The 24,613-nt window shown below is 62.8% G+C and overlaps 1 protein-coding gene, 1 long non-coding RNA gene and 2 other non-coding genes across 7 annotated transcripts in view; 3 read left to right on the forward strand and 1 right to left on the reverse strand.

Moving 5' to 3' along the window:
• Nucleotides 1–4,862, reverse strand: part of LOC125616990 — a 5,890-nt gene extending 1,028 nt beyond the window's left edge. The window contains exons 1-2 of the long non-coding RNA XR_007347850.1: nucleotides 4,149–4,862; nucleotides 29–3,920 (exon numbers count right to left, since the gene is read on the reverse strand). This is a non-coding gene — a long non-coding RNA (uncharacterized LOC125616990). The remainder of the gene's footprint in view (nucleotides 1–28; nucleotides 3,921–4,148) is intronic.
• The window catches only part of Trpm2 (transient receptor potential cation channel subfamily M member 2), a 50,574-nt gene extending 29,325 nt beyond the window's left edge, over nucleotides 1–21,249 (forward strand). For 2 of the 4 annotated variants that reach the window (XM_048803776.1, XM_015478845.2), the window contains exons 16-32: nucleotides 802–1,015; nucleotides 2,595–2,713; nucleotides 3,236–3,368; nucleotides 3,727–3,898; nucleotides 5,865–6,048; nucleotides 7,913–8,094; nucleotides 8,343–8,475; nucleotides 9,891–9,978; nucleotides 11,863–11,950; nucleotides 12,540–12,697; nucleotides 13,422–13,498; nucleotides 13,755–13,856; nucleotides 16,201–16,287; nucleotides 17,100–17,205; nucleotides 18,479–18,580; nucleotides 19,643–19,759; nucleotides 20,319–21,249. In XM_048803776.1, coding sequence (XP_048659733.1) covers nucleotides 802–1,015; nucleotides 2,595–2,713; nucleotides 3,236–3,368; nucleotides 3,727–3,898; nucleotides 5,865–6,048; nucleotides 7,913–8,094; nucleotides 8,343–8,475; nucleotides 9,891–9,978; nucleotides 11,863–11,950; nucleotides 12,540–12,697; nucleotides 13,422–13,498; nucleotides 13,755–13,856; nucleotides 16,201–16,287; nucleotides 17,100–17,205; nucleotides 18,479–18,580; nucleotides 19,643–19,759; nucleotides 20,319–20,444 — 2,188 coding nt within the window. In that variant the 3' untranslated portion in view covers nucleotides 20,445–21,249. Of the gene's footprint in view, nucleotides 1–801; nucleotides 1,016–2,594; nucleotides 2,714–3,235; nucleotides 3,369–3,726; nucleotides 3,899–5,864; nucleotides 6,049–7,912; nucleotides 8,095–8,342; nucleotides 8,476–9,890; nucleotides 9,979–11,117; nucleotides 11,332–11,862; nucleotides 11,951–12,539; nucleotides 12,698–13,421; nucleotides 13,505–13,754; nucleotides 13,857–16,200; nucleotides 16,288–17,099; nucleotides 17,206–18,478; nucleotides 18,581–19,642; nucleotides 19,760–20,318 lie in introns of those variants that run through there. The other 2 variants (XM_048803777.1, XR_007347849.1) reach the window with 2 other exon arrangements.
• On the forward strand, nucleotides 17,159–17,227 carry LOC125617057. The gene has a single exon (XR_007347909.1). It is a non-coding gene; the product is annotated as a Z6 small nucleolar RNA (small nucleolar RNA).
• Nucleotides 18,447–18,522, forward strand: LOC125617058. The gene has a single exon (XR_007347910.1). It is a non-coding gene; the product is annotated as a Z6 small nucleolar RNA (small nucleolar RNA).
• Nucleotides 21,250–24,613: the final 3,364 nt, after the last annotated feature.

Genomic DNA, 24,613 nt, shown 5'->3' on the forward strand with positions numbered 1-24,613 from the left:
GCCCCCGACACCCCCGAGTGCCACCCACCTGCCAGAGGTGGAGTGCTGGCCAGCCCGACCCACAGCCTTAGCTTCCTGGGGATGGGGAGGGTGGAGCACATCAAGGCCCCTGGCACCGACCTGAGCCAGTCCAGGTGGGCCACAGTGCCCCGAGGTGGAGAGCCTTCCTGTGCTGTGGGTGCACAGCCTGTTTGGGCGGAGTAGTCTCCAACCAGGAGGGGACAGTGGTGGCTGATGGTGGCTGCAGGTTCAGGCCTGGCCCAGCATCCCCTGTGGCCTCCTCAGAAGCAAGTGGCGTCCAGTTGAGCTGTCAGCCTGTTTTACTGGGAACTGGATGGGAGCCCAGGGACAGAGCTGGGGCCCCAGCCCGGGTGGCCATCTGGTCCCCCCTTATGGGGGCACCTGAGGTTGAGTGTCCACCCAGCACCAGGAGACTGCAGGTGGGCTCCACATCAGGCTGGGCTCATACTGCCCCCCCAGTGGGAGTCACCGTGTCCGTGGCCCTGGGCAGATGTGGAGGGGTTGACCTTTGGGTCCTCACTGTGTTGGGCTATGGGTCCGACCCCTTCTCCTGTGGCTGAGGGGGTGGGTCCTGGGTCCAGAGGGCCAGAAAGGCCAAGGCTGGTTGTGAGGGTCTCTCCAGAACCGCCGTGTGACCTCTCATGCCAGGTGACACCCCCCAACACCTTCCACTCCTGGGTCACATCTCAGGGGAATGGGGCCCCCTGGTGGTAATGGGTGGGACTGTGGCACCCTCGGCCCCTCACGTGCGCCCTCTGGTGTCTGCTGCCGCACCTGCAGGGAGAAGAGGCTGCAGGCCCTCGGCGGCCCCGCCCGCGCCCGTGCCTTCTTCAACGCGCCCGTGGTCATCTTCCACCTGAACATCCTGTCCTACTTTGCCTTCCTCTGCCTCCTGGCCTACGTGCTCATGGTGGACTTCCAGCCCACGCCCTCCTGGTGCGAGTGCCTCATCTACCTCTGGCTCTTCTCCCTGGTGTGCGAGGAGACGCGGCAGGTGTGCCTGCCCTGCACTCTCAGAGTCCTTGGACCCCTCCCCACGGTGGCACACGGTGTCCGTCAGGCACTCCCTGCCGGGGAGAGCCAGCCTGGCCGCTTTCTCACAGTGGACCCTTGGCCCATCCCTGAGGAGCCTCAGCCGGCCCTTGGGAGCCAGTGGGTCCCTGGGCAGAGGAGGCACCCTGGTTGCCCAGGGGGGCCTGGCAGGGGGCACCCCACAGACATCCTCCTTCCTGGCACCAGAGGGGCTTTGGGTAGGTGTTTGGCTCTCACCCCTGAGAAGGGCGTGGCCGGGTGTGGGGTCCTGGGCCACTCCGGCTGCGTCACTTGGGGGAGCTGGGCTGGCTGAGTCCCCGCCCTCCCGTTCTTCCCAGCCTAAGTGCAGATTCGAGCCCGCCGAGGGAAGGGCAGGGGGCCACCCCAGGACAGCCCTGCACCCCAGACCTCCTGGGTCCTCCCTGTGCGGCTGTGCAGCACTTCATTCTCCCAGGAAGGACGTGTGACAACCCTCATGGGACAATGTCACCAGGGACACTCCCTGGGGCCTCAGTGCCCAGGGCTTTTACTGGGTGTCTGTCACAACGACTGGTTGAGCACCCTTTTGGCTGACCTTGGCCCCTCCAGAGGTCAAGTGGCCCTGCACAGCCCACCTGCCCCTCGCCCCATCTCACTGTTGGGCCACCTGGAGTGGCCCAAGCCCAGGTAATGAAGACGAGCTTGCCTGGCAGCACGTGCCCAGCTCTGCGCTCTGGGGCCATCTTCCAGGACTTCCTGAGTGCCTTTGGGCCCGGTCAGCGTGGAGAGTCCCCACTGCAGGTCTAAGATGCCAGCACCTAGCAGCAGCAGGTCGATGGGCTGGGCTGATGTGTCCCTCAGGGCTGGGCTAGGCCCTATGGGAGAAGGTTCTGGTCAGCGTGACCTCTGGTTGCTGACCTTGCAGGCCTCGGAGAGAAGTCTTGCTTACCCTGGGTTAACATCCTGCCTGTTGGGGGTCCCTGGGGAGGAGCCAGCCCCAGGAAGGAAGCACAGGGCTGGACTGGGCAGGTCGGGAGAGTGCTGGGTCCTGCTTGGCCAGCCGTTTCTCCAAGTGCCTCCTTCTGCAGTTGGAATCTCTCCTTGAGGGGCCGGAGGTCTCCATGCTCCCCCAGCCCAGCCTGGCAGGGGGAGCCTCAGACAAGGAACGGGCTCTTCTCAGACCCGGGGAGGACATCTGCCACGGGGGGTGGGGCTCCTCCTGGGCAGCCACAGGGCTCCAGGCCCCCTCCTGGCCCCCTCCTGGCCCCCTCCACTCTGGGCTGCCTCAGAGAACAGGCCCAGTTGCTGCCAGAGCAGATCCCGGGGAGCTGCTGGCACGACACGCACACACGCACACACGTGTGCACAGGCACGCACGCGTCTCGTCGGGCAGGTCACGGTTTGGAGGGAGGGCTCCAGCTGGCAGCAGAGCCTGGAGAGAACCCGCTGCCCATGCTGCCCGCTCTGCCCTGAGCCGCTCCCCGCCCCTCTCACCGCCCACTGAGGAAGGGAGTGTGAGGTGCCCGTGTGACGTGGTGACGGCCTCTCGGCCTCTCCCGTAGCTCTTCTACGACCCCGACGAGTGCGGGCTGAGGAAGATGGCGTCCTTGTACTTCAGCGACTTCTGGAACAAGCTGGACGTGGCTGCCATCCTGCTCTTCATAGCGGGGCTGACCTGCCGGTGAGCCGCCCCAGGCCCTCTGCCCCTCCCTGTGTGGCGCTGTCGTCCCCAGCAGCTCAGCCTCCACCCAGGGCTTGGCTCTGCTCTGAGCCCCAGACTGCCATCGTCCCTGGGTGATGTGATGGTCCTGCTCTGTCTGCCCTCAGGGGTGTGGAGGAGCCCACCTTGGATGGCACCCACGGGCAGGGCCACCAACTGCAGCCAGGAGTGCCCCTCCCCAGACCCTCTGCTCCCCACCCCTCCTGCTGGGTCACTCTTAACCCCTGTGGCCCTGGTCTGGGAGGCTGCGGCACCCTCTCTCCATGACAAGCATCCTGTTTCCCAGGACGTCCCCGCCTGGCTGCCCTGCTGAGGCTGGGCGTCTGGACCCTTCTGCCGAGAGTCCCAGAGGCTCTGTCTTGACCTCGCCCTCGGGGCTCCCAGAGCCCCCAGTGCTAGACGGGCCTAGGGGCAGGCTCTGGAGCCACAGTGGTCTGGGGAGCAGAGCCTGAGGCCAGTGTCCCTGCCCTACCCGGCTGCCAGGCTCTTCCCGTCCACCCTGTACCCGGGACGCATCATCCTCTCTCTGGCCTTCGTCATGTTCTGCCTCCGCTTGATGCACATTTTTACTGTCAGCAAGACTCTGGGGCCCAAGATAATCATCGTGAAGCGGATGGTAAGGGAGGGGCCGCCCGGCCTGGCCTTGCGCCCTGGGCTCCCAAACCCCTCATATCTCTGCCCCTGCGGCCCCCCTCCTCCAGGTTGTCTCGGCTGCTGTGCCCGCCCTGCATTCGCTCCCACCCTGTTCCCCTGCGGTGCATCCCCCCCCCCCCCCCGGGTCGGGGTTGTTGACCCCCTTGCCCCAGGGGCTCCCCCGTGGGGTTGGTGAGCTCTATGGGGCTAAGGTGGCCCAGAGCTGCTGCCCGAGGAACCTGGCCTCCCGTGTCCACGCGTGGTGGAGGTGGGCACTGCGGGAAGCTCCCCGGGCAGGCCGAGGAGCACGGGCGCACAGCAGCCGGTGCCTGTCTCTGCAGATGAAGGACGTCTTCTTCTTCCTCTTCCTGCTGGCCGTGTGGGTGGTGTCCTTCGGGGTGGCCAAGCAGGCCATCCTCATCCACAACGAGAGCCGGGTGGACTGGATCTTCCGAGGGGTCGTCTACCACTCCTACCTCACCATCTTCGGCCAGATCCCGGCCTACATTGATGGTAGGCGCTGGGCGCGGCTGGGCTAGGACACGGGAGGGACAGGGACGCTCAGGGGATGGGGAGGGCTGGGGCTCGTGCTCCGTCAGCAGCACATTGGCCCAATAGAGGCACAAGGGTGTCACCAGGGAGCCAGGGTGTGGGCGTCAGCCCCAGCCCCAGTGTTAAATGCCACCTGCTGCTCTGTCCCCCCACCCCAGGCAGAAGTCCCCCCGTCTGTAGAGTGGCTGCTCTTTTTAAACAGCGTCCTTACGCGTGAGCCACGTGCCAGCCACCTGCACCGCATCCGTGCCAACGGCTCTGAGCATTTTTAGAGCCTTCACGTCACCCAAGAGACGCCCCTCCCCGTGGGCAGTGGCCTCCCTTCCCCTCCCTGCAGCGTGGGGCAGTGTGGTCTGCTTCCTGTGGACCTGCGTCTGCCTCCCTGAGGTTTCTGTAAATAGGGAAATGGGTCTGAAGGTGGCGTCTGGCTCCCTCCACGGGACACGGTGTGGCGCTTCCTTTTATCGCTAGTGTATTGTGCAAGCTTTACACGGTTGCTGCTCACCCGTAGCCTGGTGAACTCGGGGTTGCTGCTGCCATCTGGCTCCTATGAACAATGTGGCCGTGAACACTGATGGGAGTCCCTGTGGCCGCACTCCTCTGAGGGGGCCAGGCCCCCATCTCTCGCCAGCACCCAGGACTGTCCTTCCTCATCATCGTCACAGTGGGTGGCCGCGGCAGCTTAGGAGGTCTTGACTGGCTTTCCCTTGGGCTCCGTGCCGAGCACCCCTTCCTTGGAGAACGGCTAGTCCTGCCCTCCGCCCACTTTCCCTCGGTTCTTTATTGTTTTTCTCTTGTTGCGAAGTGAGAATTGTGACACCAGACCCTCAGCACATAGAGGATTTGCATTCTGTCACCACATCTTTCACTTTCTTTAGGAAAACACTCTCTTTGAAGCATGCAAATCTTTGATTTGGAGAAGATCAACTGAACAATCTTTTTTTTTAACCATTTGTGCTTGTGGTCCCGTCTATGAAACCTGACCCACGGCCACGGAGATTTTTATGTCTGCTTTTCTTCTAAGACTTCTATAGCTTTGGCTCCTTCTTCAGTCCTTTGACCATTTAAATGACCTTGGTGGGTGCGTGGTGCCGTTCTTTAGCGTGTGGGTGTTCAGCGGTCAGGGATGGCCTGCTCACAGGACGGTCCTTTCTCACTGAATTGTCTGCATCCTTGTCGAAAGCCTGTCGACTGAAGGTCAGAGCTGACTTCTGGATGCTCAGCTCTGCCCTGTCGGTCAGCACGCCAGTCCCTCAGCAGCCCCTCACTGTCCTGCTTACTGTAGCTTTGTAGTAAGTTTTGACATCGGGGGGCCAGTACCCCAGCTTTGTTCCTCCTTTTACAGATTGCTTTGGCCTCTGGACCCGTGGGGTCCACACGAATTTTTGGACCAGCTCATCCATTTCTCTAAAAAAAAATCTGGAATTTGGATTGTTACACAGGATGTCTTTTCACTTATTAAGATTTTTAGTTTATTGCAACAACAGTCTGCGGTTTCAGTGTACAAGTCTTACGCTCCTTCTGTCAAATTTATTTCTAAGTATTTGATTTTCTCATGCTGTTGTTAATTTTTTTCTTTTAAAATCCTTTTCAACCAAATTGAATTCCCCCAGGGCCGGGACCCGTGTCTCACCATGACTGTGGCCTCAGAAGTGCCGGGTGGGGGGCTGGATCCTGACGCATGCCAACCTGGGGCATCTCTGGCTCTGGGCTAACCTTGGCATTCACGGGTCCTCCCTGAGGAGGATGCTTGGATGTGGATAGATGCACTCATTGGACTTGTCCAGGCCTGAGTTGGCGCTGTGCTTACTGGGTGTTCGCGTGCCGGGCCTTGGGGCCCTTGGCGGGTGCCTGGCTGCTGGGTGCCTTCCAGCCACACCTGTGACTCTGTGTTGTCCCTGGCTTTCCCACCCCCTCCCAATGCCAGGCGTGAACTTCAACATGGACCAGTGCAGCCCCAATGGCACAGACCCCTACAAGCCCAAGTGCCCCGAGAGTGACGCAGCGGGGCAGGCGCCGGCCTTCCCCGAGTGGCTGACGGTCCTCCTGCTGTGCCTCTACCTGCTCTTCACCAACATCCTGCTGCTCAACCTCCTCATCGCCATGTTCAAGTGAGTGCCAGTGGGCGGGTGCCGTGCCAGGGCCTCCTGGGCCCCACACTAGTCTGTGTCCTCTCAGAGGGCCACCCAGGATGCCTGTCCCATGGAGGCACCTCTAACATCCCAGGGCCACACACATGGCCACAGCTCCCTGGTCACAGCATGCTGGCCTGTCCATGTCGCTGCTCCTGGGGCACCCAGAGCACACATGTGTCCTGCTCATCCTGGGGTGCTGACCATGCTGACCAGGCCACCTCAAGTCCGTAGCTCCACCTGGGAACATGTGGTGGCCATTGGCTGCTCAGGGCTGCCCCTTGTCCCCTGAGTGTCCTGCTGTGTCCTCACCTCCTGAGCGTGCTCCTGCGGCCCCTGCTGACCCCTCTGATGGTGTGTGCTGAGGCTTCCTTGAGACCCGTTCCCGGCACTGAGGTCCTGCGCGGACTGCCTGTCCACCTGTCAAGCTGACCCCCACACATCTCCACATTTCACAGTGGTTTTGTGTGTCACCCACAGTCAGGTGTCAGCTCTTTGTGGGTAGCATCCCCGGGACCCACAGAGCAGAGGTGACCTGCAGCTCCCTAGGGAGCAGCTTGGATAGACCCCCACCCCAGGATGTCCCCATCTAACCTGAAGAAGCTGTGGCCATGAGGTGGTGAGGGGCCTTCGCAGACGGGATGACGTCCAGGGTCCTGAGATGGGAGATGACCCCGGGTCACCTGGGTGGTCCCAACATCGCAGGTCGCAGGGGCCTCTGGACCATGGGAACGGCAAGGGACAGACCTTCCCCGGAGCCTGCAGGAGGAACAGCCCTGTGACGCACTATGGGATTGTTTCCAGACACCAAGTTTGTGGCGACTTGTTATAGCAGCTATAGGAAGCTGATACAGTAGCTCTTGCTTCTCTTTGAAAATGTCTAGGAGTTAAAAAAAATACTTGGTGTTTTGAAACATTCCATCTTATTAGAACTTTGCTATTTTGTTGGTAAAACAAAAGATACAAAACAGGTGACCTGTCCTGCCGGCCTGGGTGGACGCCCTCATCTTGGGCCTCAGGACCTCCCTCTACTGTAGATCTCTGGTTAGTGTAGCAGCTGCTAGCCAGGGTGTGGGGGCCCATTAGGCTTCTGCGGGTCTTAAACCTGGAGCACAGGGATGGCTTAAGAGGAGTCGGAAAGCAGGAGATACTAAGAATGAAAACCCTGGTGCCTGCCGGGGCCGGGTCCCAGGACCCCAGGGCGTCTCGGGCTCCCTGATCCGCTGCTGGCCCGACAGTGAGCAGCCCCGCCAAGGAGAGCTCAGCCCGCCAGTGGCACTCCCCGAAATTCAGAAAACCCTTTGGGCACTCTGCCCACCTCTGCAGGCATGCTCCAGGGACTGTGGCCTCTGAAGTCCTTCCCCTCCTAGTGCGTCAGGTGCCCATCTCCCCTTTCAGGGCTGAGTCCTGGGATGGCCCCCTGTGTTGACATCGAGAGTCCTCCCCACTTGAACTGAGAACTAGAGGCCAGGCTGGCAGGAAGGCCAGTCGTCCGTCTGGGACATCCTCTGCCAGGCCAGCTCCAGACACCTAGATGGTGGTGTCTGGACACAGCTCGGGGTGACACCAGCTGGTGTCAGATCAACAGATCATCCCTCCCAGAGGTCAATGGCAATTGGTGTCTGTCCCCCCTTCTGCCACGTAAGAAGGCTTTTGGCATCTGAGAGCCACGTGGCCTGTCTGCTTTCTCACCGGGCTCTCGGGAGGCTGGTCCACCGCGTGTGGTGTCCCACGCTGTCCCCCCCGTGCCGGCTGCTTCTGCTGTCCACGGGCACCCACAAGACACCTGCGTCTGTCTCCTGCAGACATACTGACCTGCCCGTCCCCCTCACCTCCCTGCCAGCTACACCTTCCAGCAGGTCCAGGAGCACACCGACCAGATCTGGAAGTTCCAGCGCCATGACCTGATAGAGGAGTACCACGGCCGGCCACCTGCGCCGCCCCCCTTCATCCTCCTCAGCCACCTGCAGCTCCTGGTCAAGAGGGTGGTGCTGAAGATCCCAGCCAAGAGGCACAAGCAGCTCAGTGAGTGCCCTCCTGCCGGGCCCACGTGCCGCCACCCTGGGCACAGGTGGGGACCTGAGGGTGGGGGGTGGCAGCTCCAATTTTTGGGTTCCTAAGAAGACCGAAGACTGAGCAGGCACATTGACCGCTCAGACTGCTGGGCTCCCATGGGGGCAGTGGGGGCAGAGGGGGTGACAGACCCAGGGCCCCAGGGCCGGGCCTCAGGTGGGCTCAAGTCCCCTCTGTCTGACCCAGCCCTGTCCCGACAGAGAACAAGCTGGAGAAGAACGAGGAGGCAGCCCTCCTGTCCTGGGAGATGTACCTGAAGGAGAACTACCTGCAGAACCGGCAGTGCCAGCTCCAGCAGCAGCCGGAGCAGAGGATCCAGGACATCAGCAGCAAGTACGGAGGCCCGGCGGCCATCCACAGGGACCAAAGGGCCATCTCACCTGGGCAGGCCCAGGCCCGTGCCATGGAGGGAGAACTGGGTGTCACTGTGCCCAGACTCGAGCAGATGGGGCATCTGTGCCCAGCTCACCCAGCGCAGCAGGTGGAAGGGGCTTTGGCCATCAGCCCGGGCCCTGGGGGTCCTAGGGAAGCTGGGTGATGGAAGGAAGACCTGGTGGGCTGGAGGAGGCCAGGGAGGAGACGGTTGGCGTACCTCCTCGCTGCAGCTCTGCAGGGCCTTGGAGCCCAGCCTGGGGACACTTGCACAACTGCACCGTCACCCTCTCCCAATTCCGTCCTCCCTGCTTCTTTCCAGGGTGCAACACCAGTGAAAGACCTTTCTGCCACCAGCCCCTCAGCCCTGTAGCAGCCAGCAGGTCCTGACTGCCCACGGCAGGTTGCAGGGAGACCTGGCCTCAGGGCTCGGCTTTCAGTGTGTCTCGCTGTGGCCAAGCCCTGCTCCTGGCTGGCCCCAGGTTTCTCATTAAGTGAAGGGGGGTAGGGGATAAGGTGCCACCCACCTAAGGCAGAGAACTGTGTGGGCCAAAGCAGACTCACCCCAGAGGCAGAGAGCCTCCTCCCCTTCCCAGATGCCTGGAAGTGGGCCACACCCTCAGTGACACTGGTCCCTGGTTGAAATGACTACTCATTTTATTACAAAAATACATTGCTTGGGGCTGGGACTGTGGCTCAGCGGTAGCGCTCCCCTAGCACGGCTGGGACCTGGGTTCGATCCCATCCTCAGCACCACATAAAAATAAAGGCATTGTGTAGTGTCCATCTACACCTAAAAAATAAATGTTAAGAAAATACATTGCTTGCTGCTGGCACCACAGGCAGGAGAAGCCGCCCCAGGCACAGCCAGAGCTCTGGGGAGAGGCTGGCCACGGTAATTTTAACTATGAACACAGAGGCCAAGGTAGGCAGAGGGGCCTGTGTTTTAGCAAAGTTAGGACAAAACCAAACAATCCCCAAACTCAGCACTACCTGCCCCCCAAAACCAACCCAGCTGTTCCCAGTTGCTCATGACCCAGGGCTCAGAGTGGGGGGCAGCCAGGGGCAGATCCAGGTGTCCAGCTCAGGTGTGTGCACCCTCTCACCTGCCCCATCTGCCCAGCTCCCTGCTGGCTCTCAGACCGCCCTGTGGCCCTGGCCATGCATCTGCAGAGGCCGTCTCCTCCGGGGCTCTAGCAGTTCATCTGCAGCAGAAACACCTGTTAGAAATGCTCTCTAATCAGGAGAGGACGATGGCCAAGCAGTCAGCGAGAGCCCAGGCTGCTGGCTCTGGTGGGGCCCAGCAAGTGGCATCGGGTCTCCCCCATGTCCCAGGGCCCCGCGCCTGGCTGTGGCTCAGCTGCGTCTTCCTTCAGGGTGGACGCCATGGTGGAGCTGCTGGACATGGACCGTGTGAAGAGATCGAGCTCCATGGAGCAGAGACTGGCCTCCCTGGAGGAACAGGTGGGTCATCAAGACTGGAAACAAGGTAGGGAAGATCGGGAGCGGAGGGAAGTCGTTCAGCCAGAAGAGCCCCCTCCTACCCGGACACTCTGCGGTGGAGCCCTGCCTGTGGGAGAGGTGCTCCCACCTGGTCCCAGGAGCAGACTGCTTGTCCCCTGCTCCAGCCTCGGCAGGCTCCCTGAGGGGGAGGACCTGAAGACAGCCCCTGCTGCTTTCCAGCCCGCAGAGGCCGAGCTGGGGAGGGAGGGAGAGCCTTGGGGGCTGTGCAGAGATGGCCGCGAGCTTCCGTGGGGACCACGGGGCTGGTGCGCAGCAGCATGGGGAAGGAACAGGTGCCCTGAGCTGGGGTGGGGTCCTGGCCTCGGAGGGTGTGCTCGGGAGGGTGGGCGGAAGAGCCGCAGGGCCATGGGGGGAGGCTGGCCTGCTCCCGCCCAGTGGTGCGAGCTTCCCGGAGCTGTTGTGACAGACGGCCCCAGGCTGGGCGGCTTGGACTTGGCTCCATCCCTCTGGAGACTCCAGAGGGGTCCTCCCTGCCACTTCTGGCTTCCGGTGGTCCCAGGCGTCCCTTGGCTTGTGTCCCCTTGCTCCAGTCCCCGCATCCTGCCTCACACGGCCTCATTCCTGGTGGATGCTGGGCTCCTGTTCTTACAGGGACACCAGTCACTGGACGCAGGGTCCACCCTGATCCACAGTGGGTTAGGGTGCTTAACTAATCGCATCTGCAAAGATTATCTCTACACAAAATGGTACTCTGGGTTCTGGGGGGACATGAGTGTTTGGGGGCACTTCAACCCAGGAGATGGGTGCTTGCTCCCCATGTGCCCTGGGACTGCAGAGGTCCTGGCCTGGGGGTGTGGGGAGAGTGGAGTGGGTGAGGGAGGTGTGCCAGGGTCCTGCCGACCAGGCAGTGCAGGGGACGTCCTGGGCAGTGCTGGCACCCAGGGCACGAGCAGGGGGGCTGTGTGGGGAGCCCTGGCTCCCTGGTTTGTGTCTGAGATCCAGGGGACTCAGCAGGGCGGTTCTGGGGTCCACAGCAACTTGGCGCCTGGCATGGACGTCACCAGAGTTTTGTGTGTGTTCTTGCCTTACCGTAAATGGTCATGGCCCACGTTGTCCCCCAGACACCTCCTGTCCTTCAGCCTCCACCACCCCTGGTCAAGGTCCGCGGGCCGGGCCCCAGGCTGGAGCTTCTGACAGAGACCTGCAGCCGCAGCTGCCCGGCCCGCCAGCTGGAGCCCTGCTCCAGGTTCAGGCTGCCATGCTGCTGGGGTGTCCGATTTTGGCCAGCCCTGACCAGGCTGCCGACTCCCAGGCCTCCCCAGGGGTCCCGGCCTCGCCGACCCCCCGGTCTGGGTGAGCAGTCACTGCTGTTTCACAGACAGCGCCCAGCGACCCCTGTGCCCGGTCTCTACGGAAGTTCCTGGGGGGCAGCGCTGGGTCTGCTTCTTGCTGCTGTTCATGGTGCCCCCTCCCCACCCCCGCAGTTCCGATTTGTCCCCCTGGGGGCTGCAGGGGGTCCCCTTGCCTCTGTGTGTCCAGGCCTGTGGTCACTGTCTCTCTTGGCCAAGCAGCGCGGTCTGACACTGGGGTCAGCAGCCAGCCCCCAGGGCAGCGGGGACTCCAGGCCCTGGCACACCTGAGGTTGGCTGGCTGCCTGGGGAGCGGGACCCTGGCACACCTCCCTGGGCTTTTAACTTGCAAACTGCTCAAGGTGCTAAGAGGCTCAGTCTGCTGAGGGGACGGGGCGTTGGCGGGTGCTGGAGTCGCCTGGGGAGTGAGACCAGGAGCCAGCCGCCAGCCTCACCACCAAGGTGGGTGGAGGGCAGGAGGGTGCTGCTGGTGGCAGCAGGTGACAACCAGACTTGCTTGGGGCATGCCTTCCAGATGGCCCAGACGACCAGAGCCTTGCAGTGGATCGTGATGACCCTGAAGGACAGCGGCTTTGGCTCAGAAGCAGGTGTGCCCACTCTAGGTGAGTGTGAGTGTGTGGCCACGCTCACAGCTGGTCTCCGCCAGCCTGGGTACATCTGGATCTGGGATCGGTCAGGAGGAGGGGCAGCTGCAGGGCCTCTGAGCCCTGCAAAGCCAGCCCCCAGGGGAGCAGAGCCCGTCCACCACACAAGCAGCCAGGCCCAGCCTGTCCTCAGGACTTGACAGGGCAGCCTGGCCGGCGGATTCTGACCATTTCCTAACACCTGGCTACGAAGTTGGGGTGAGAGTGGGCAAGTTATCTGGCTGTCAGACTGTCCCACGGCCCAAGTAACAGAAAGCAAGATCATTTTCCTAAATTTGCAGCTGACCCCAAAATGGACATGAGTGAGTGGTTTTCCTTGGATGTGGCTGGCCCTCAGAGAGCGAGTTTGTCACCACTGACCGGACGGGCCTCTGTAGCGGGCTGTGAGGTCAGCGCACCACTGTGCAGCTGCAGGGAGACAGGTGTCAGCTGGGGACGTGGTCATGAGCAGGCTGCCCTCCCAGCACAGGGCCCAGGAGAGGAGCCACTGGCGCTGGTGTCTGAACCTGAGCTGGGCTTTCTGTTGTGACTTGTGTGCTGTTCCCAGCACCCCAGAAGGCCACCGACGAGCCGGATGCTGAGCTGGGCAGCCGGAGGCAGGCAGAGGAAGCAGGAGATGGCTATCACGTGAATGCCCGGCACCTCCTCTACCCCAACTCCCCCGTCACACGCTTCCCTGTGCCCAACGAGAAGGTGCCCTGGAAGGTGAGTGCCCTCCTGCGAGCCCAAGGCAGGAGGGGCCAGGCTCTGGAAGGGGAGGTGGTCCTGCTCTGCCACCTCCTGTGTTCGTCGGGCTCCCAGCAGGCGGCCTCGCAGGGCTCTGGACATCTGGTGGCCCTGACTGAGGCGTGTAGGCCAGGTAGGGGCACAGAGGGCCTGACAGGTGCTCCGGTCCCTCACAGAGCCGGTGGCCCAGGCTGCTGCTGCAGCTTGTCATCATCTCCAGCTGTCCTGTCCCCATGACCCCCACCTCCCCTTCCCCGAGACCCCGCTCTCCCCAGTGAGCAGCAGCTCCCCCTCCTCAGAGTCAGGCATGAGAGAGAGACACGCACAGAGACAGGTGATCCTGGCACTGGGAGAGCCACCCCTGCCCTCTCCCACAGGCCCTCAGCCCTTCTGGAACATTCCAGGCGGCTACCTGCTCCCCATTCTGCTGTGAGGAGTCCCTCTCACCCCCAGGGTCCTGCTGGGCTCACGCCTCACCCTGGGAAGACCCCTCCTGGGCTGGCATGTCAGTGCCAGTGATGGGGTCCCCGGTGCGGCTGTCCCCTGGGACCCTTCCCAGCCCCACACATCATACCTGCTGGGCACACAGGGCAGTATTGGTCCTGCCTGGGCACGGCCTTGCTGTGGGCACCCCAGGCCTGTCCTGGTGCCTGGGGCCCACTCCTTTCAGGCGAAACCCCGAGAATCTCTCTGTTCTGTGCAGGTGGAGTTTGCCATCTATGACCCTCCCTTTTACACGGCCGAGAGGAAGGACACAGCCCTCGTGGATCCTGTGGGAGAGTGAGTGGCCCCTGCTCATCCTCCCTAGAGGACCTCCACAGAGGACCCCAAGAATCCACCCGGGGCCAGCCTGGAGGGCTCCCTGCTCCCTCTCTGCTCCCTCCCCAGTGCCTCCTGGCATGGGGCAGGGCCTGTGGCCAGAGGCCCCTCTGCCACCCAGGGCCTGGTCACCCTGCGGGCACAGGTGGAGGCTGAGCCCAGGCCCTCTGCCCCCACCCTCCTCTCACGGGGACACGGGCCCTTGTTTTGCTCCCAGTGCCCCGGAGCCTCTGTCCAGGATCAGTTTCAACACCCTGGATGGACCGAGGGACCGCCGCAGCTTCCATGGGGCCTACGCAGTGCGGGACGGGCTTCCCCTGTGAGTGTGCCCTGCCCCGCTGCCCTCAGTCCACCGCCCGTGGGGTCCGCGTCTGGGGCAGTGCCTGCCATTGGCAAATGGGGCACTTTTCTGGTGGAGACAGTCCCGGACGTTCAGAGCTCCTGAGCTGCAGTCTGCAGACCTCCTTGGTGCCCTCCCAGGGAAGTTCCATGGGGAGGGCCCAGCTCGGCTTGTCCCTGGGTCCCTGATGTGACCTTTGGGGACTTGGATTTATGGTGGTAAAGTGGGGATGACAAATGTCACATGTGAGAAGATAGCGCTGTGCCCCAGGGTGGCGGCTGAGGACTCACTGCAGGAGGGTGCCTTTCCCAGTGTCTGAGGTTGGCACGTCCCCCTTGTGCAGCAGAGGGGGCCCAGCAGAAGGTACCCGGTAGCCTGTGCACACCATGTGCCAGGCCGGGGCGGGGGAGCTCTTTCTGCCCTGGCAAGGGGCTGGCAGGAGGGGCGGGCAGACCCTGAGGAGGGATGAGGTCTCTGGGACGTGGGCAGCAGGGGAGCAGGGGCCCTGGACAGGAGGAGGCAGGGCAAGACCCGTGGGGGACATTCTGGAACAGGGCAGGTGTTTGCACTGGGAGCCAGGGGAGGTGGCAGGGGACAGGAGGGCACAAAACAGAGATGTAGCCAGGGCTTCCACACCAGTGTTCCACTCTGGGGACAGGCCACAGAGACGGGGCAAAGTGGGCACAGGAAGGAGCAGGTGCTGTTGTGGGAAGGTGACAGGAGAGAGCAGGTAGGTGGCCAGCAGAGGTAGCAGGAACGGGCAGGTGTGCACAGGGCCATGTGGAGAGCACGGGCAATGAGACTCACACCCCAGGCTCACAGTTCACGGTTCACAGCTCACTGTGGAGTGTAGTTCATACACCTTCCCAGGGATGTCCTCTCCGTGACGTTGTGTTCCAGTCTGTTTGTGTTGGTAGTGATAGGACACAGCAGACTAGGCAGGGTTATAAAGAAAAGAGGTTCATTTCGGCTTGGGGTTCTGGCCCAAGGTCAAGGCCCGCACTGTTGGGGCTTCTTCCTGAGGCAGTGCAGGACACTCGGTGACCAGAGGCAGGGAGCAAGAGAGGCCAGGCCACTCTCAAGACAGCCGGTCAGCCCTCACCCACCAACCACCAGGAGGGATGTGCGCTTGTCACCTCTTAGCAGCCCTGCCTTGTCCCAATCCTGAAATCCCACAAAAAATCTTGTGTTTGGAGGGAAGGAAACATATTCAAATTGTACCAACCATAAAGATACCCTTGCCATTTTCTTCTAATAAGTTTTAAAATGAATTTCTTCCACCGAGCCTTTGGTGCAGTGGGGGGTTCCCTAGGAGTGAGGGCGGTCCTGTGTCCATCAGCTTTCGCCATGAACAGCACCTGAGGCCGTCCAAATAGGAAGAGGAAGATGGTTTGGGCTGGTGGTGCCAGAGGGTCCAACCATGCCGGCTGGCACTCGGCTGTGGGCCCGTGAGAGGCAGTGCCCAGGGGGCAGTGTGCGTGAGTTCAGCTGCTCTCTGGTGACAGGGAGGGAGGAAGGGGAAGGGCCTGACCTCTGCCCTGTCCAGGGCTCACCCCCATGACCTGAAAGCCCCTTGGGCTCCACCAGTGCCACGTTGGGGGCCAGGCAGTGGGTGGGGTGGGAGCTCGGGGACCTCAGCTGAGGGCTTGGTGGGGGGAGGTGGGGCTAATGCAGGGGGCGCTGCTGGGAGCTTGTGGGTGACCCTGTTCAGAGGAGGCTGGGCTGGGCCCTGGGCAGTTCAGCCAGGTGAGCAGCTGTGGCGCCAGGCTGTATGGGGGGAGGCTAGCCAGGGGTGGGGTCAGTGGGCTGCTTGAGAGCGGGATAAGGGCTGGGCTGGGTGGCAGATGTGAGGTTGGGTCATGGCTTGGCGGCTCTGGTGCCAGTGTTCCTCCTGGTAGGTGGCCCTTCTGGGGAGTTACCTGGGACAGGAACTGGTGTGTGAGAACAGAGGGACCCTGGCCAGATGGGGAAGTGCCTGGTGCCCTCTGCTGCCCAGGTTGGTGCCCTGTGCTCAGAGCATAGGACCAGCCGTGTCCGTGGCCTTTGTCCCTCTAGACTGGCTCCAAGTGTGGAGACCACTCTCTGTGGTCAGATCCCCCCTTGCCAAGTGGCCACCTGTGAATGGGAAGTCCCTGCCTCACCCCTTGGAGGTCCCTGTGGGATCTCTCTGGGCCAGGCAGGTGGGGGCAGGAGCTGGCACGTGGTCCCTGCTGGCTCCACCCACTGTAAGCTGCCCCCCCACCCCACAAGCTGCCCAGTTGCCCCCTGCCTCGGCTGACTCTCCCAGCAGGGGGTGGCAGGCTGAGCCCCCCCTCCACCCCAGGAACCCCATGGGCCGCACAGGGCTGCGTGGACGCGGGAGCCTCAGCTGCTTTGGACCCAACCATGCGCTGCACCCCGTGGTCACCCGGTGAGTACCAGGCCTGGCCAGACATCAGCACCCCAGGGACGTGGTCACCCACGTGCCCATGGGAGGGGCCGCCACGACACTCCCTGAGTGCTCCAGAGCCAGGAGGACGCTTGGGACCAGGCACTTGGGGCGTGTGGGAGGGGTCCATGGTTCAACATGGACACACCTGAAATGGGGCAGGAACGTCCAGGCCTCCACCCTCCTTGGGAAAAGCCCAAGCTGACCCCTTCTCCCCTAGAGGCTGCCTTCACTCTGGGAGTCCCCTGTTTAGAGAGCCCCCTGGGAGGCAGGCAGAAACCACGGTCAGGGACCCCCCACCAAGGAGCAAAGGTCACAGAAACTGGGGGAAAAGACAATGGAAACACACATGACCGGCTCCGGCTGATGCCACCCCCCACTCAGCTGCAAGGACACACGTCCTGGATGACTCACAGCCTCAGACTCCTGTAACTGCCCGCTGCTTGTGACCCCGGTCCTGGCCACCTTCCAGGGCAGGTGCAGGCTGGCCGTGACCTCGAGGACCCCCAGGACCCTGGCCCAGGCTGCACTGGGCTCACGGCAGAATTTGCAGACTCGTGGAGCTGGGGAGCTGGGCAGCAGAGGCTCTCAGAAGGCCGGGCTCTCCTTATTGCTTACGGAGCTGGGGGAGGACATTCCCTCAGTAGCTACAGGCTCAGGGCTTCCTCTGGGACCTGGTGCTTAGGAAAGAAGACAGGAGGGGGGCCTCACGCTGCCCCAGCCCTGAAGGCTGCCCCCGCAGCAGGAGGGTGGGTGCCGCCCACGTCCACAGGTGCCAGCCAGCTCCCTTGCAGGTGGCGGAGGAACCAGGACGGAGCCATCTGCAGGAAGAGCATAAAGAAGATGCTGGAGGTGCTGGTGGTGAAGCGTCCTCTCCCAGAGCTCTGGGCCTTGCCAGGGGTAAGCTGGACAGGTCACAGCAGCGGCTGCTCGGTGGCCTTTCTGTCTTGTCACTGGTCACCGTCCATCCTCCCCCTGACGGGGCACCAGTCTCCCGCAGTCCCCAGCAGGGACAGCTGGGCTCTGGCTGCGGCGAAGCCCCTGTGCTCTCGGCAGGGCTGCCTCCCACCGCCTCGTTCTGCAGCTGTGCCTCTGAGTGCCATGGTGTCCCAGGCCCAGGTCCCTTGCTGGCTTGGGGACCCTTGCCGTGCTCAAGGCATGGGGGAGACGGCTTGTCACAGACAAGATCGGCCCTCACCATCTAGCACCTGAGCTGCGCCCTAGAGACAGGACCGTGTTGCGCAGGGGCAGGAGGGACATGGCCTCCCAGCTCAGGGGCGGTTCTTGGTTGTAGGGCTGAAGGCTGGAGGGCACCCCAGAGGCCTCGTGGGGATGGCCAACAGAGGCCAGGACTTTCCTGTCCAAGTGGCTCCAGAGTGCTCCAGTTCTCTCCCAGACCAGCCACCGGCCCTCCCACCAAGTCCCTCGTTATTGCAGGGCTCAGAGGGGCACGTCCTGCTGGGAGGACTGAGCGTGCTCAGGCCCTGGCCAAGGCACATGGTGTCTGGGACGCAGCCCTGTCCTCCAGGACCCCCCTGCCCCATTTCCTGGGGAGGCTGTGATCCACCTTAGCAAGAAATCATTGAGTTTCTCTGAGCCTGATCGTCTCCCCCGCCCAGCAGCTGTTTGCAGGGGGCATGTCCAGGCGCATGCCCAGGGGAGCGGTGCTGCCCAGGTCTCCAGGCTGGGACATACACTCCCGGGCCAGGGCCCAGTGGCAGCACCTGAGCTTTCTGAGTGCCGAGAGCCCAGCCTGTGGCAGCCCAGGGGGAGGTGGACTGGGGAACTCTAGCGAATACCAAGGACCAGCTGGCCTGCCCCTGCTCTGGTGGCCAGGATGTGGGGGGCCATGACATTCAGCTGCCCTCACGGGGAGCCAGAGGCCCACGCACAGGATCCCAAGGCCTGTCCCTGCTCCCAAAGGTTGCGGCCCCGCCCAGCACGGCCCTGCTCAGGCTACCAGGGCTCCGGTGCTGACGTGGACGGTGGTTCTGGGCAGTGTCACTTCATCCCGGAGACAGCTGACTCCAGACCGCCAGGCACTTGGCTGCTTTGGCTCCTGGGGGGCTGGCCGGCTGCTTATACTGGGCAGGTGGCCAGTGGAGATGGGCCCCAGGGCCTGGCATCCTGCTTGGATGTCCTGCTGACCAGTCTTCGCCTCCCTCCCTCCCAGGGGTCCCGGGAGCCAGGGAAGAAGCTGCCGCAGAAGCTGAAGCAGATTCTCCGGCAAGAGTCCTGGCCGGCCGTTGAGGACCTGCTGCAGCAGGGGGTGGAGGTCAGGCTGGCCCTGCTGCCCGCTGCCTGTGTGCATGCTGGCCCCTGCGCTCCGTGTGGTTTCAAGGGTGCAGAAGAGGCACACGGGACCCTGGGGACCTGTCCACTCCCGTCCCCACGGCAGGCCACTGTGTCCATTCCTCAGAAGCCTTGGTCCCTCCTCACCCTCCAGCTCTCCCCGTGTGCACACGTGTGCACACTTCTGAAAACACAGGCCCGTGGCCTCTAAGGCTCGCTTTCCCCGTGACCGTGGTGGTCCTGCTTTTATGTGAGGACTTGCCCTGAACTCACCCTCTCAGCAGGGAGCTTTTTCTGGACTCGCGTCTGTCTGCCACTTGCTAGAGCGGTGCTCCTGGGCAGGTGACACTGGCAGCTCCGTGTGGCTTTGCACACAGTGCCTGGGATGCGGGGCCTGCCTCCTTTATTTTTTTTTTTTTTTACTATTTAAAAAGAATTTATTGTCACTGAAGTGACATCCACGTGACTATGGGAACACTAACTATGCAATGCCCTGGCACTTAGCACACTCAGTGCTGGGAGGCATCACCATCATCTAGTTCCACAACATTCCACCACCCCAAACAGAATCCCACGCCCTCTCGCTGGCAGCCCAGGGCCCAGCCCTGACCACTGCGACCACCTCTGCCTCTGGCTGCCTGCTCTGGACATGTGTTATGGGTGGGCGCTGCGGCCTGCAGCCCTGGGGTCTGGCCTCTCTCTGAGCAGAGCGTTTTCCTGACTTTCCAGCCTTGAATTCTTCCCAGGCCTCTGGAGGCCCAGCTCAGGCAGGGGACTGATGTCTGGGGGCCTCAGTGCTCGAGGCTGGGAGTGGGCTGGGGAACAGTGAACCCCAAGATGGTGGTCAGGGAGGACACCTGTGCTGGGCAACCCTGCGGGGCGGCCCTGAGTAGGCAGCACGGGCAGCAAGCCAGGTGGGGGTTGCTCAGGGCGGATGCCGGTGCCCAGCGCCTGTCCCGGGAGGCCCCCTCCCTCGATCTGAGCCCCACAGTGGTGGGCTGGGGTGTCTGGGGTCCACTCACCCAGCTTCTCTGCTGTGCCCCAGGTGTACAAAGGGTACGTGGACGACCCGAGGAACACGGACAACGCCTGGATCGAGACAGTGGCCATCAGCGTCCACTTCCAGGACCACAATGACGTAGAGCTGAAGAGGCTGAATTCTGTACGAGGCTGGGCTCCTGCAGCGTGGGGGGGTCCAGGCCAGGGGGCGCTCTGGAGTGCCCCCAGGGTTTCCAGGCGAGGGTCTGCCCAGGCCCAGGGCCAGAGTGGAGGCTGCGGGGGTCAGAGTCTTGTCTGAAAGGAACCAAGGGGCGCAGATGGCCAGAGCTGAGGCGCTGGACAGGTGGCCACAGAGTCCAGTCCTGGGACCCGGGTCTTTTGGTGGCAGGAGCCCAGTGACGCTTGAGGATCGTGTCTGGGGTGAGGCTGGCGTAGAGCCCTCCTGTGGGGTCACCGTCCCCTGCACTTGGCTTAGTCCTGCATAGTCCTGACCAGAGCTGGGGCTTTCCTGACAGGATGAGATTCCTGCCCGTGGGCGGCGTGCTGACCCCTCATGCAGAGTCCCCAGGCTTGGCAGGGGCCGCCCACCTGTGGCAGGTGTTCTCACTCCCACTTTGCAAAGCGAGCGGCCCCGCGGTGGTGGAGAATCCCCTGCAGCCGGGTGTGGGGTGCTGGTGCCCCTGGCTGGCTGGGAGGGACTGACGGCGTGTCTGTCTTTCCAGTACCTGCACGCCCGCGACCCTGGGGTGTCCATCCGCTGGCAGGTGGTGGACAGGCGCATCCCGCTGTACGCGAACCACAAGACCATCCTCCAGAAGGCAGCCGCTCTGTTCGGAGCTCACTACTGACCGGCCGCAGGTGGCGCTGGTCCATGGATGGCCCCCCCCCTTGGTGGCCTGTGTGGGCTAATACCTGCTGTCTGAGGCACACGCAGTCCTGGACCTCAGGGTGGGGAGCAGGGCTCCAGTGGAGTCGACCCCCTGAGGCCACTTTGAGTAGCAGCCGAGGGAGCTCCTGAGCTGCAGGCCCCAGGCCCGAGAGCAGCGAGGCGGACTCGGGGTCCAGGAGCCCCTGCACCCTGTCGGCCATGGTTGCCTCTCCTGGGCTGCCGGCAGCCGGACACAGGCCCTGCAGCTCAGCCCTCAGCCAGGGACCAGGCCCTCCCTGGCCACATCACCCTGCGGGCACGTCCACCCTGCGGGCATGTCCACCCTGCGGGCATCAGCCCAGCTGAGCTTCCTGAAGATGTGGGGTCCCTGAGGCTCCTCCCGCCAATGCCTGTGAGGACTCAGGGCGGGCAGCCAGCCCCCAGATGGCCTCTCATGCTGAGATGGGCCTGACCCAGACTCCCACCTGGACAGAGGCAGGGACAAGCCAGGAGTCCTCCGGGACGTGGACACGTGGAGCCCGGGGCCCACAGAAGCACAGAAGACCCAGAACTGCGTCCCCTCCCCTGGGGGCCGAGGACCGGCTCTGGCAGGAAGGAGCTGTGGGAGGGTGGGGACTGTGGGGCCCGGGGTTTGGTCACTGAAAAAGAAACCGTCAGGTGCCCTCGGAGGGGAACGGTGTGGAACCCGGGTGTTCAGTCCTGTGGAGCCGCGGGCCTGGCCAGCGCTCCAGCGCCTTTCCCAATAAAGTCACTGACACCTCGTGGTGGGGCCGTGGCCGGGGACCTCTCTCCTGGCTCACAGAGTGCTTCCTGCTGTCCACAGGTCTCCCATGGCCCCTCCATAGATGCCCACAGGTCCCTCGGGCCCACACCTCGCTTTCTCTGCTGACTCCTCCTCCCTCTTTCATTTCCCCACCCGGGTGCAGCGTCGCCCTGAGCCCCCAGCCGGGGTCAGCACCCACACGCCTCCCACCGGCTTCCCCTCGTATGGAGCCCAGGCCCCTGCAGGGGCTGACCCAGGCAGGGTCTCTGGGCAGCGCCCGCCCTGGCTTCAGAGCCCAGGTCTGGCCTGGTCACCCCACCTGCCCGCAGGTGGCCCTGGGCCAGGCCTCTGTCTTCCACCTGGGCGGAACTTTCCAGCCACGTCCTCCCATCCCCACTCCCAGAGCCACAGCGGATCCCCGCCTGTCACACCCGTCACAGGCTCTGACGCACTCCACCTCCAGGCCTGCCTCCCGGGTCAGGGGCAGCAGGGGCCTGGGGACTTGTCTGCCATCAGCCCAGGGCTCTGAGCAGCATCTGAGACAGGCCTGTGCCTTGGTCCCCAGCTTGTCCCCGTATCCCCTGCCCCAGGGTCCTCGTGTGCCAGTGGGATGGGCCTGCTTAGCCCACCCCCTCGTCGCGCTGCTGGGTCTGAGCCCTGCCATTGCTGGGTGCCGGGCACCCTGCGCTCTGGCTCCTGCTGGCCAGGGGCAGCCACCCCTCCAGTCCGTGGGGCCTAGAGACATCCGTGCTGGCGGAGGCAGCCAGGGACCGGCAGGGGCCCGTGCCGGGAGTTCAGCCAGAGGGTGGTGACAAGAGACGCCCACTCTGCCCACTCCACTACCGGGCAATGGTTTTAAACGCACAGCTGGAGGCCGCCGCCCGCCGCCCGCCCTGTCCACCCTGGCAACCCTGCGCTCCTGCAGACGCAGCTCTGGACCAGGCTGGGCGCTGGGCGGGACTGTGGGCGGGGCGCTGGGTTGGGCCGCAGGACTGAGCCCACCTCAGGCCTTGCTCTGCCCCACTGTGTGCCAGCAGCCCCCCTGGACAAGGAAGCTGGTCCTGCTGGGGCAGGGGCTTGGGCCTCTCGGCAGCAGCTGGAGGAGCCAGGCCTGGAGCCCGTCCTTCTCTGCTGGGCTGCCCCGGGCACCCAGGTGAGCTGCCGCAGAGCCGCACGGGGACGTGGTGTTCCTGACGGCGGTGGGTCCTTGACGGCCGGGCCTGAGTCTGATCATTCACTCATTCTCAGCGAGGAGCAGCTGAATGCTGTGTCTCCCTGGGTCCAGGAAGGGGAACAGAGAAGTGCACCCACAGCAGTCGGCCAGCTGAGAGCAGGGTCAGAGCAGGGTCAGCGCTGGGAGATGAAAGGGCATTTGAGTGTAGTAATCAAGGAGGCTCCCGGGATGAGGTGGCACGAGGCTTGGGACTTGAAGGACAGAGCAGATAGTTAATAGGAGGCAGGCAGATGTGGACAAGCCTGTTGTGGGCAGTGAGTAGCACCCAGGGTACTGTGTGGCATCAAGGGAAGTGAGAGTGTCACGAGTAGGGTCAGTTTCCTCCAGGGCAGAACTCACAGCAAGCTGAACCTGGGGAAGGGCGGATGAGAGGGCAGGAGGAAGCTGACTGAATGCAGACCAGATGGCTGGAGCCCCAGCAGCCATGTGAAGCCACAAAGATGAGCAACATGCCTGGTGAGGTGAAGGGGGAGGCAAGAGGGACATCAAGGGATGGTCACAGGGCCCTCTTGAGTCTTACCTCTGGGAAGGAAAACATGGTTGTGTTAAAGCTACTGATTTTAACCTAAAATCAGTTAAACACACAGCCAATCAATTCTAACTGAGTCACTGGCGATCTAGAACCATAAGGTATTTGAAGAAAACCAAGATTAACAAAAAGAAGCATCCAAGTCAGAAAACAGAACTGGCCTTGAGGGAGCAGAGTGGGCGGCTCTCTCTGGAGAAGCTGCCACAGTGTTGGAGAGGACGCAGTCAGGAGGCCGAATAGCCGGGCACAGGAGACATACGGAAGTGGGGACGCGCTCAGTGGGAGGCTAGGGGCAGAGCCCAGAGCCATCGGCGCCAGAGGCCCAGGCAGCGCTGCCTCGCGGGAGGGCCCGGCTTTCCTCTACACGGTGGTGCTTTTTTGTCTCCTTGTAGGTAAATTTGGAAACCCCCAAGGTTTTCTCTGTGCATAGCAGAAAAACCTGAGCAACACCGAGACAGGAGAGGCCAGAGGTCCCCGGGGCCTCCCTAGGTATTGGAGAAGAGCGTTGCTGAGAGGAAAGAAACGGGAGGACCCGGCCTCTTCTGCTGGCAGCTCTGCGGGGCGCGGAGGGGCTGGGTGCAGAGGGCTTGCTGCGCAGGCCCTGCGAGGAAGGAGCGGGCAGCCGGGGAGGGGCAACTGCAGGGAGCCCACGGGCAGCAGGGCCGCGGCCTGGGAAGGGGCCATGCAAGGCCACTCTGTGGGAGGGCAGTGCTGGCCTCATGGAGTCTAATTCAGCTGTCCGACTCCATCGCAGCCCTTCTGGACGCCGCAGCCCGGCTCCGGCACTGATCCCGGGGGAGAGGCATTCAGCCCGCGCCTGCTGATGCGGACAGCAATTAACTGGTGCTGCGTTTCGTCCCCGAGACCACAAGGCCTGGATTCCGGGCAGAGAGTGGGCAGATCGTCAGCCCTGAGCCCACTTACAATCACGAGGGAGGTTCCAGCGGCCAGACCATGTGGCCAGGATCTCATTAGAGGATTTCTGCTGTCCTGAAAGCACAGGCCTCCACAGGGTCTTTGGGGGCCTGGATGCCGTCACACGGAGGCAGGAGGACGCAGAGGGAAGGGTTCCCCTAGAGTGTACACCTGCCCTGCCCAACTCCCCAGCCACCGCGCCCACCACCCCACCATGGTTTGTCCTGGTGAAAGTACTCAGCACCTGACCACCACGGTTCTGCACGCCAGGAACTGAGTGTGAGCAGCGGGTGTTGACCAATAGCATCCTGGTCAAGACTCTAGCTCCCTGCCACCCGCCCTCCCCAGGCAGGGGTCCTAGGACTTCCCAGATGGGGTCACACGGAGTGTGCTGTGTGTGTCTGGCGCCTCTGACGCGCCGTGATGTCTGTGGATTCACCCGGCTCTGCCTTGCGGGGCTGGGAGGTGACTGCATTAACTTGCTGAATTTAAATATTAAAAGTATTCCATGATATTGGCTCACCCCACGTCTCCAAAATCTGACACGTCAGCTTCACAGCTTGGATACTTTTAGTCTCTTTAAAAGTAATAACAATGGGGCCGGGGCTGGGGCTCAGTGGTGGAGCACTTGCCTGGCATGTGTGAGGCACTGGCTTCGATCCTCAGCACTGCATAGAGATAAATAAA

The sequence above is a fragment of the Marmota marmota genome, unplaced genomic scaffold (genome assembly GCF_001458135.2).
Source record: "Marmota marmota marmota unplaced genomic scaffold, marMar, whole genome shotgun sequence".
Lineage (NCBI taxonomy): Eukaryota > Metazoa > Chordata > Mammalia > Rodentia > Sciuridae > Marmota > Marmota marmota.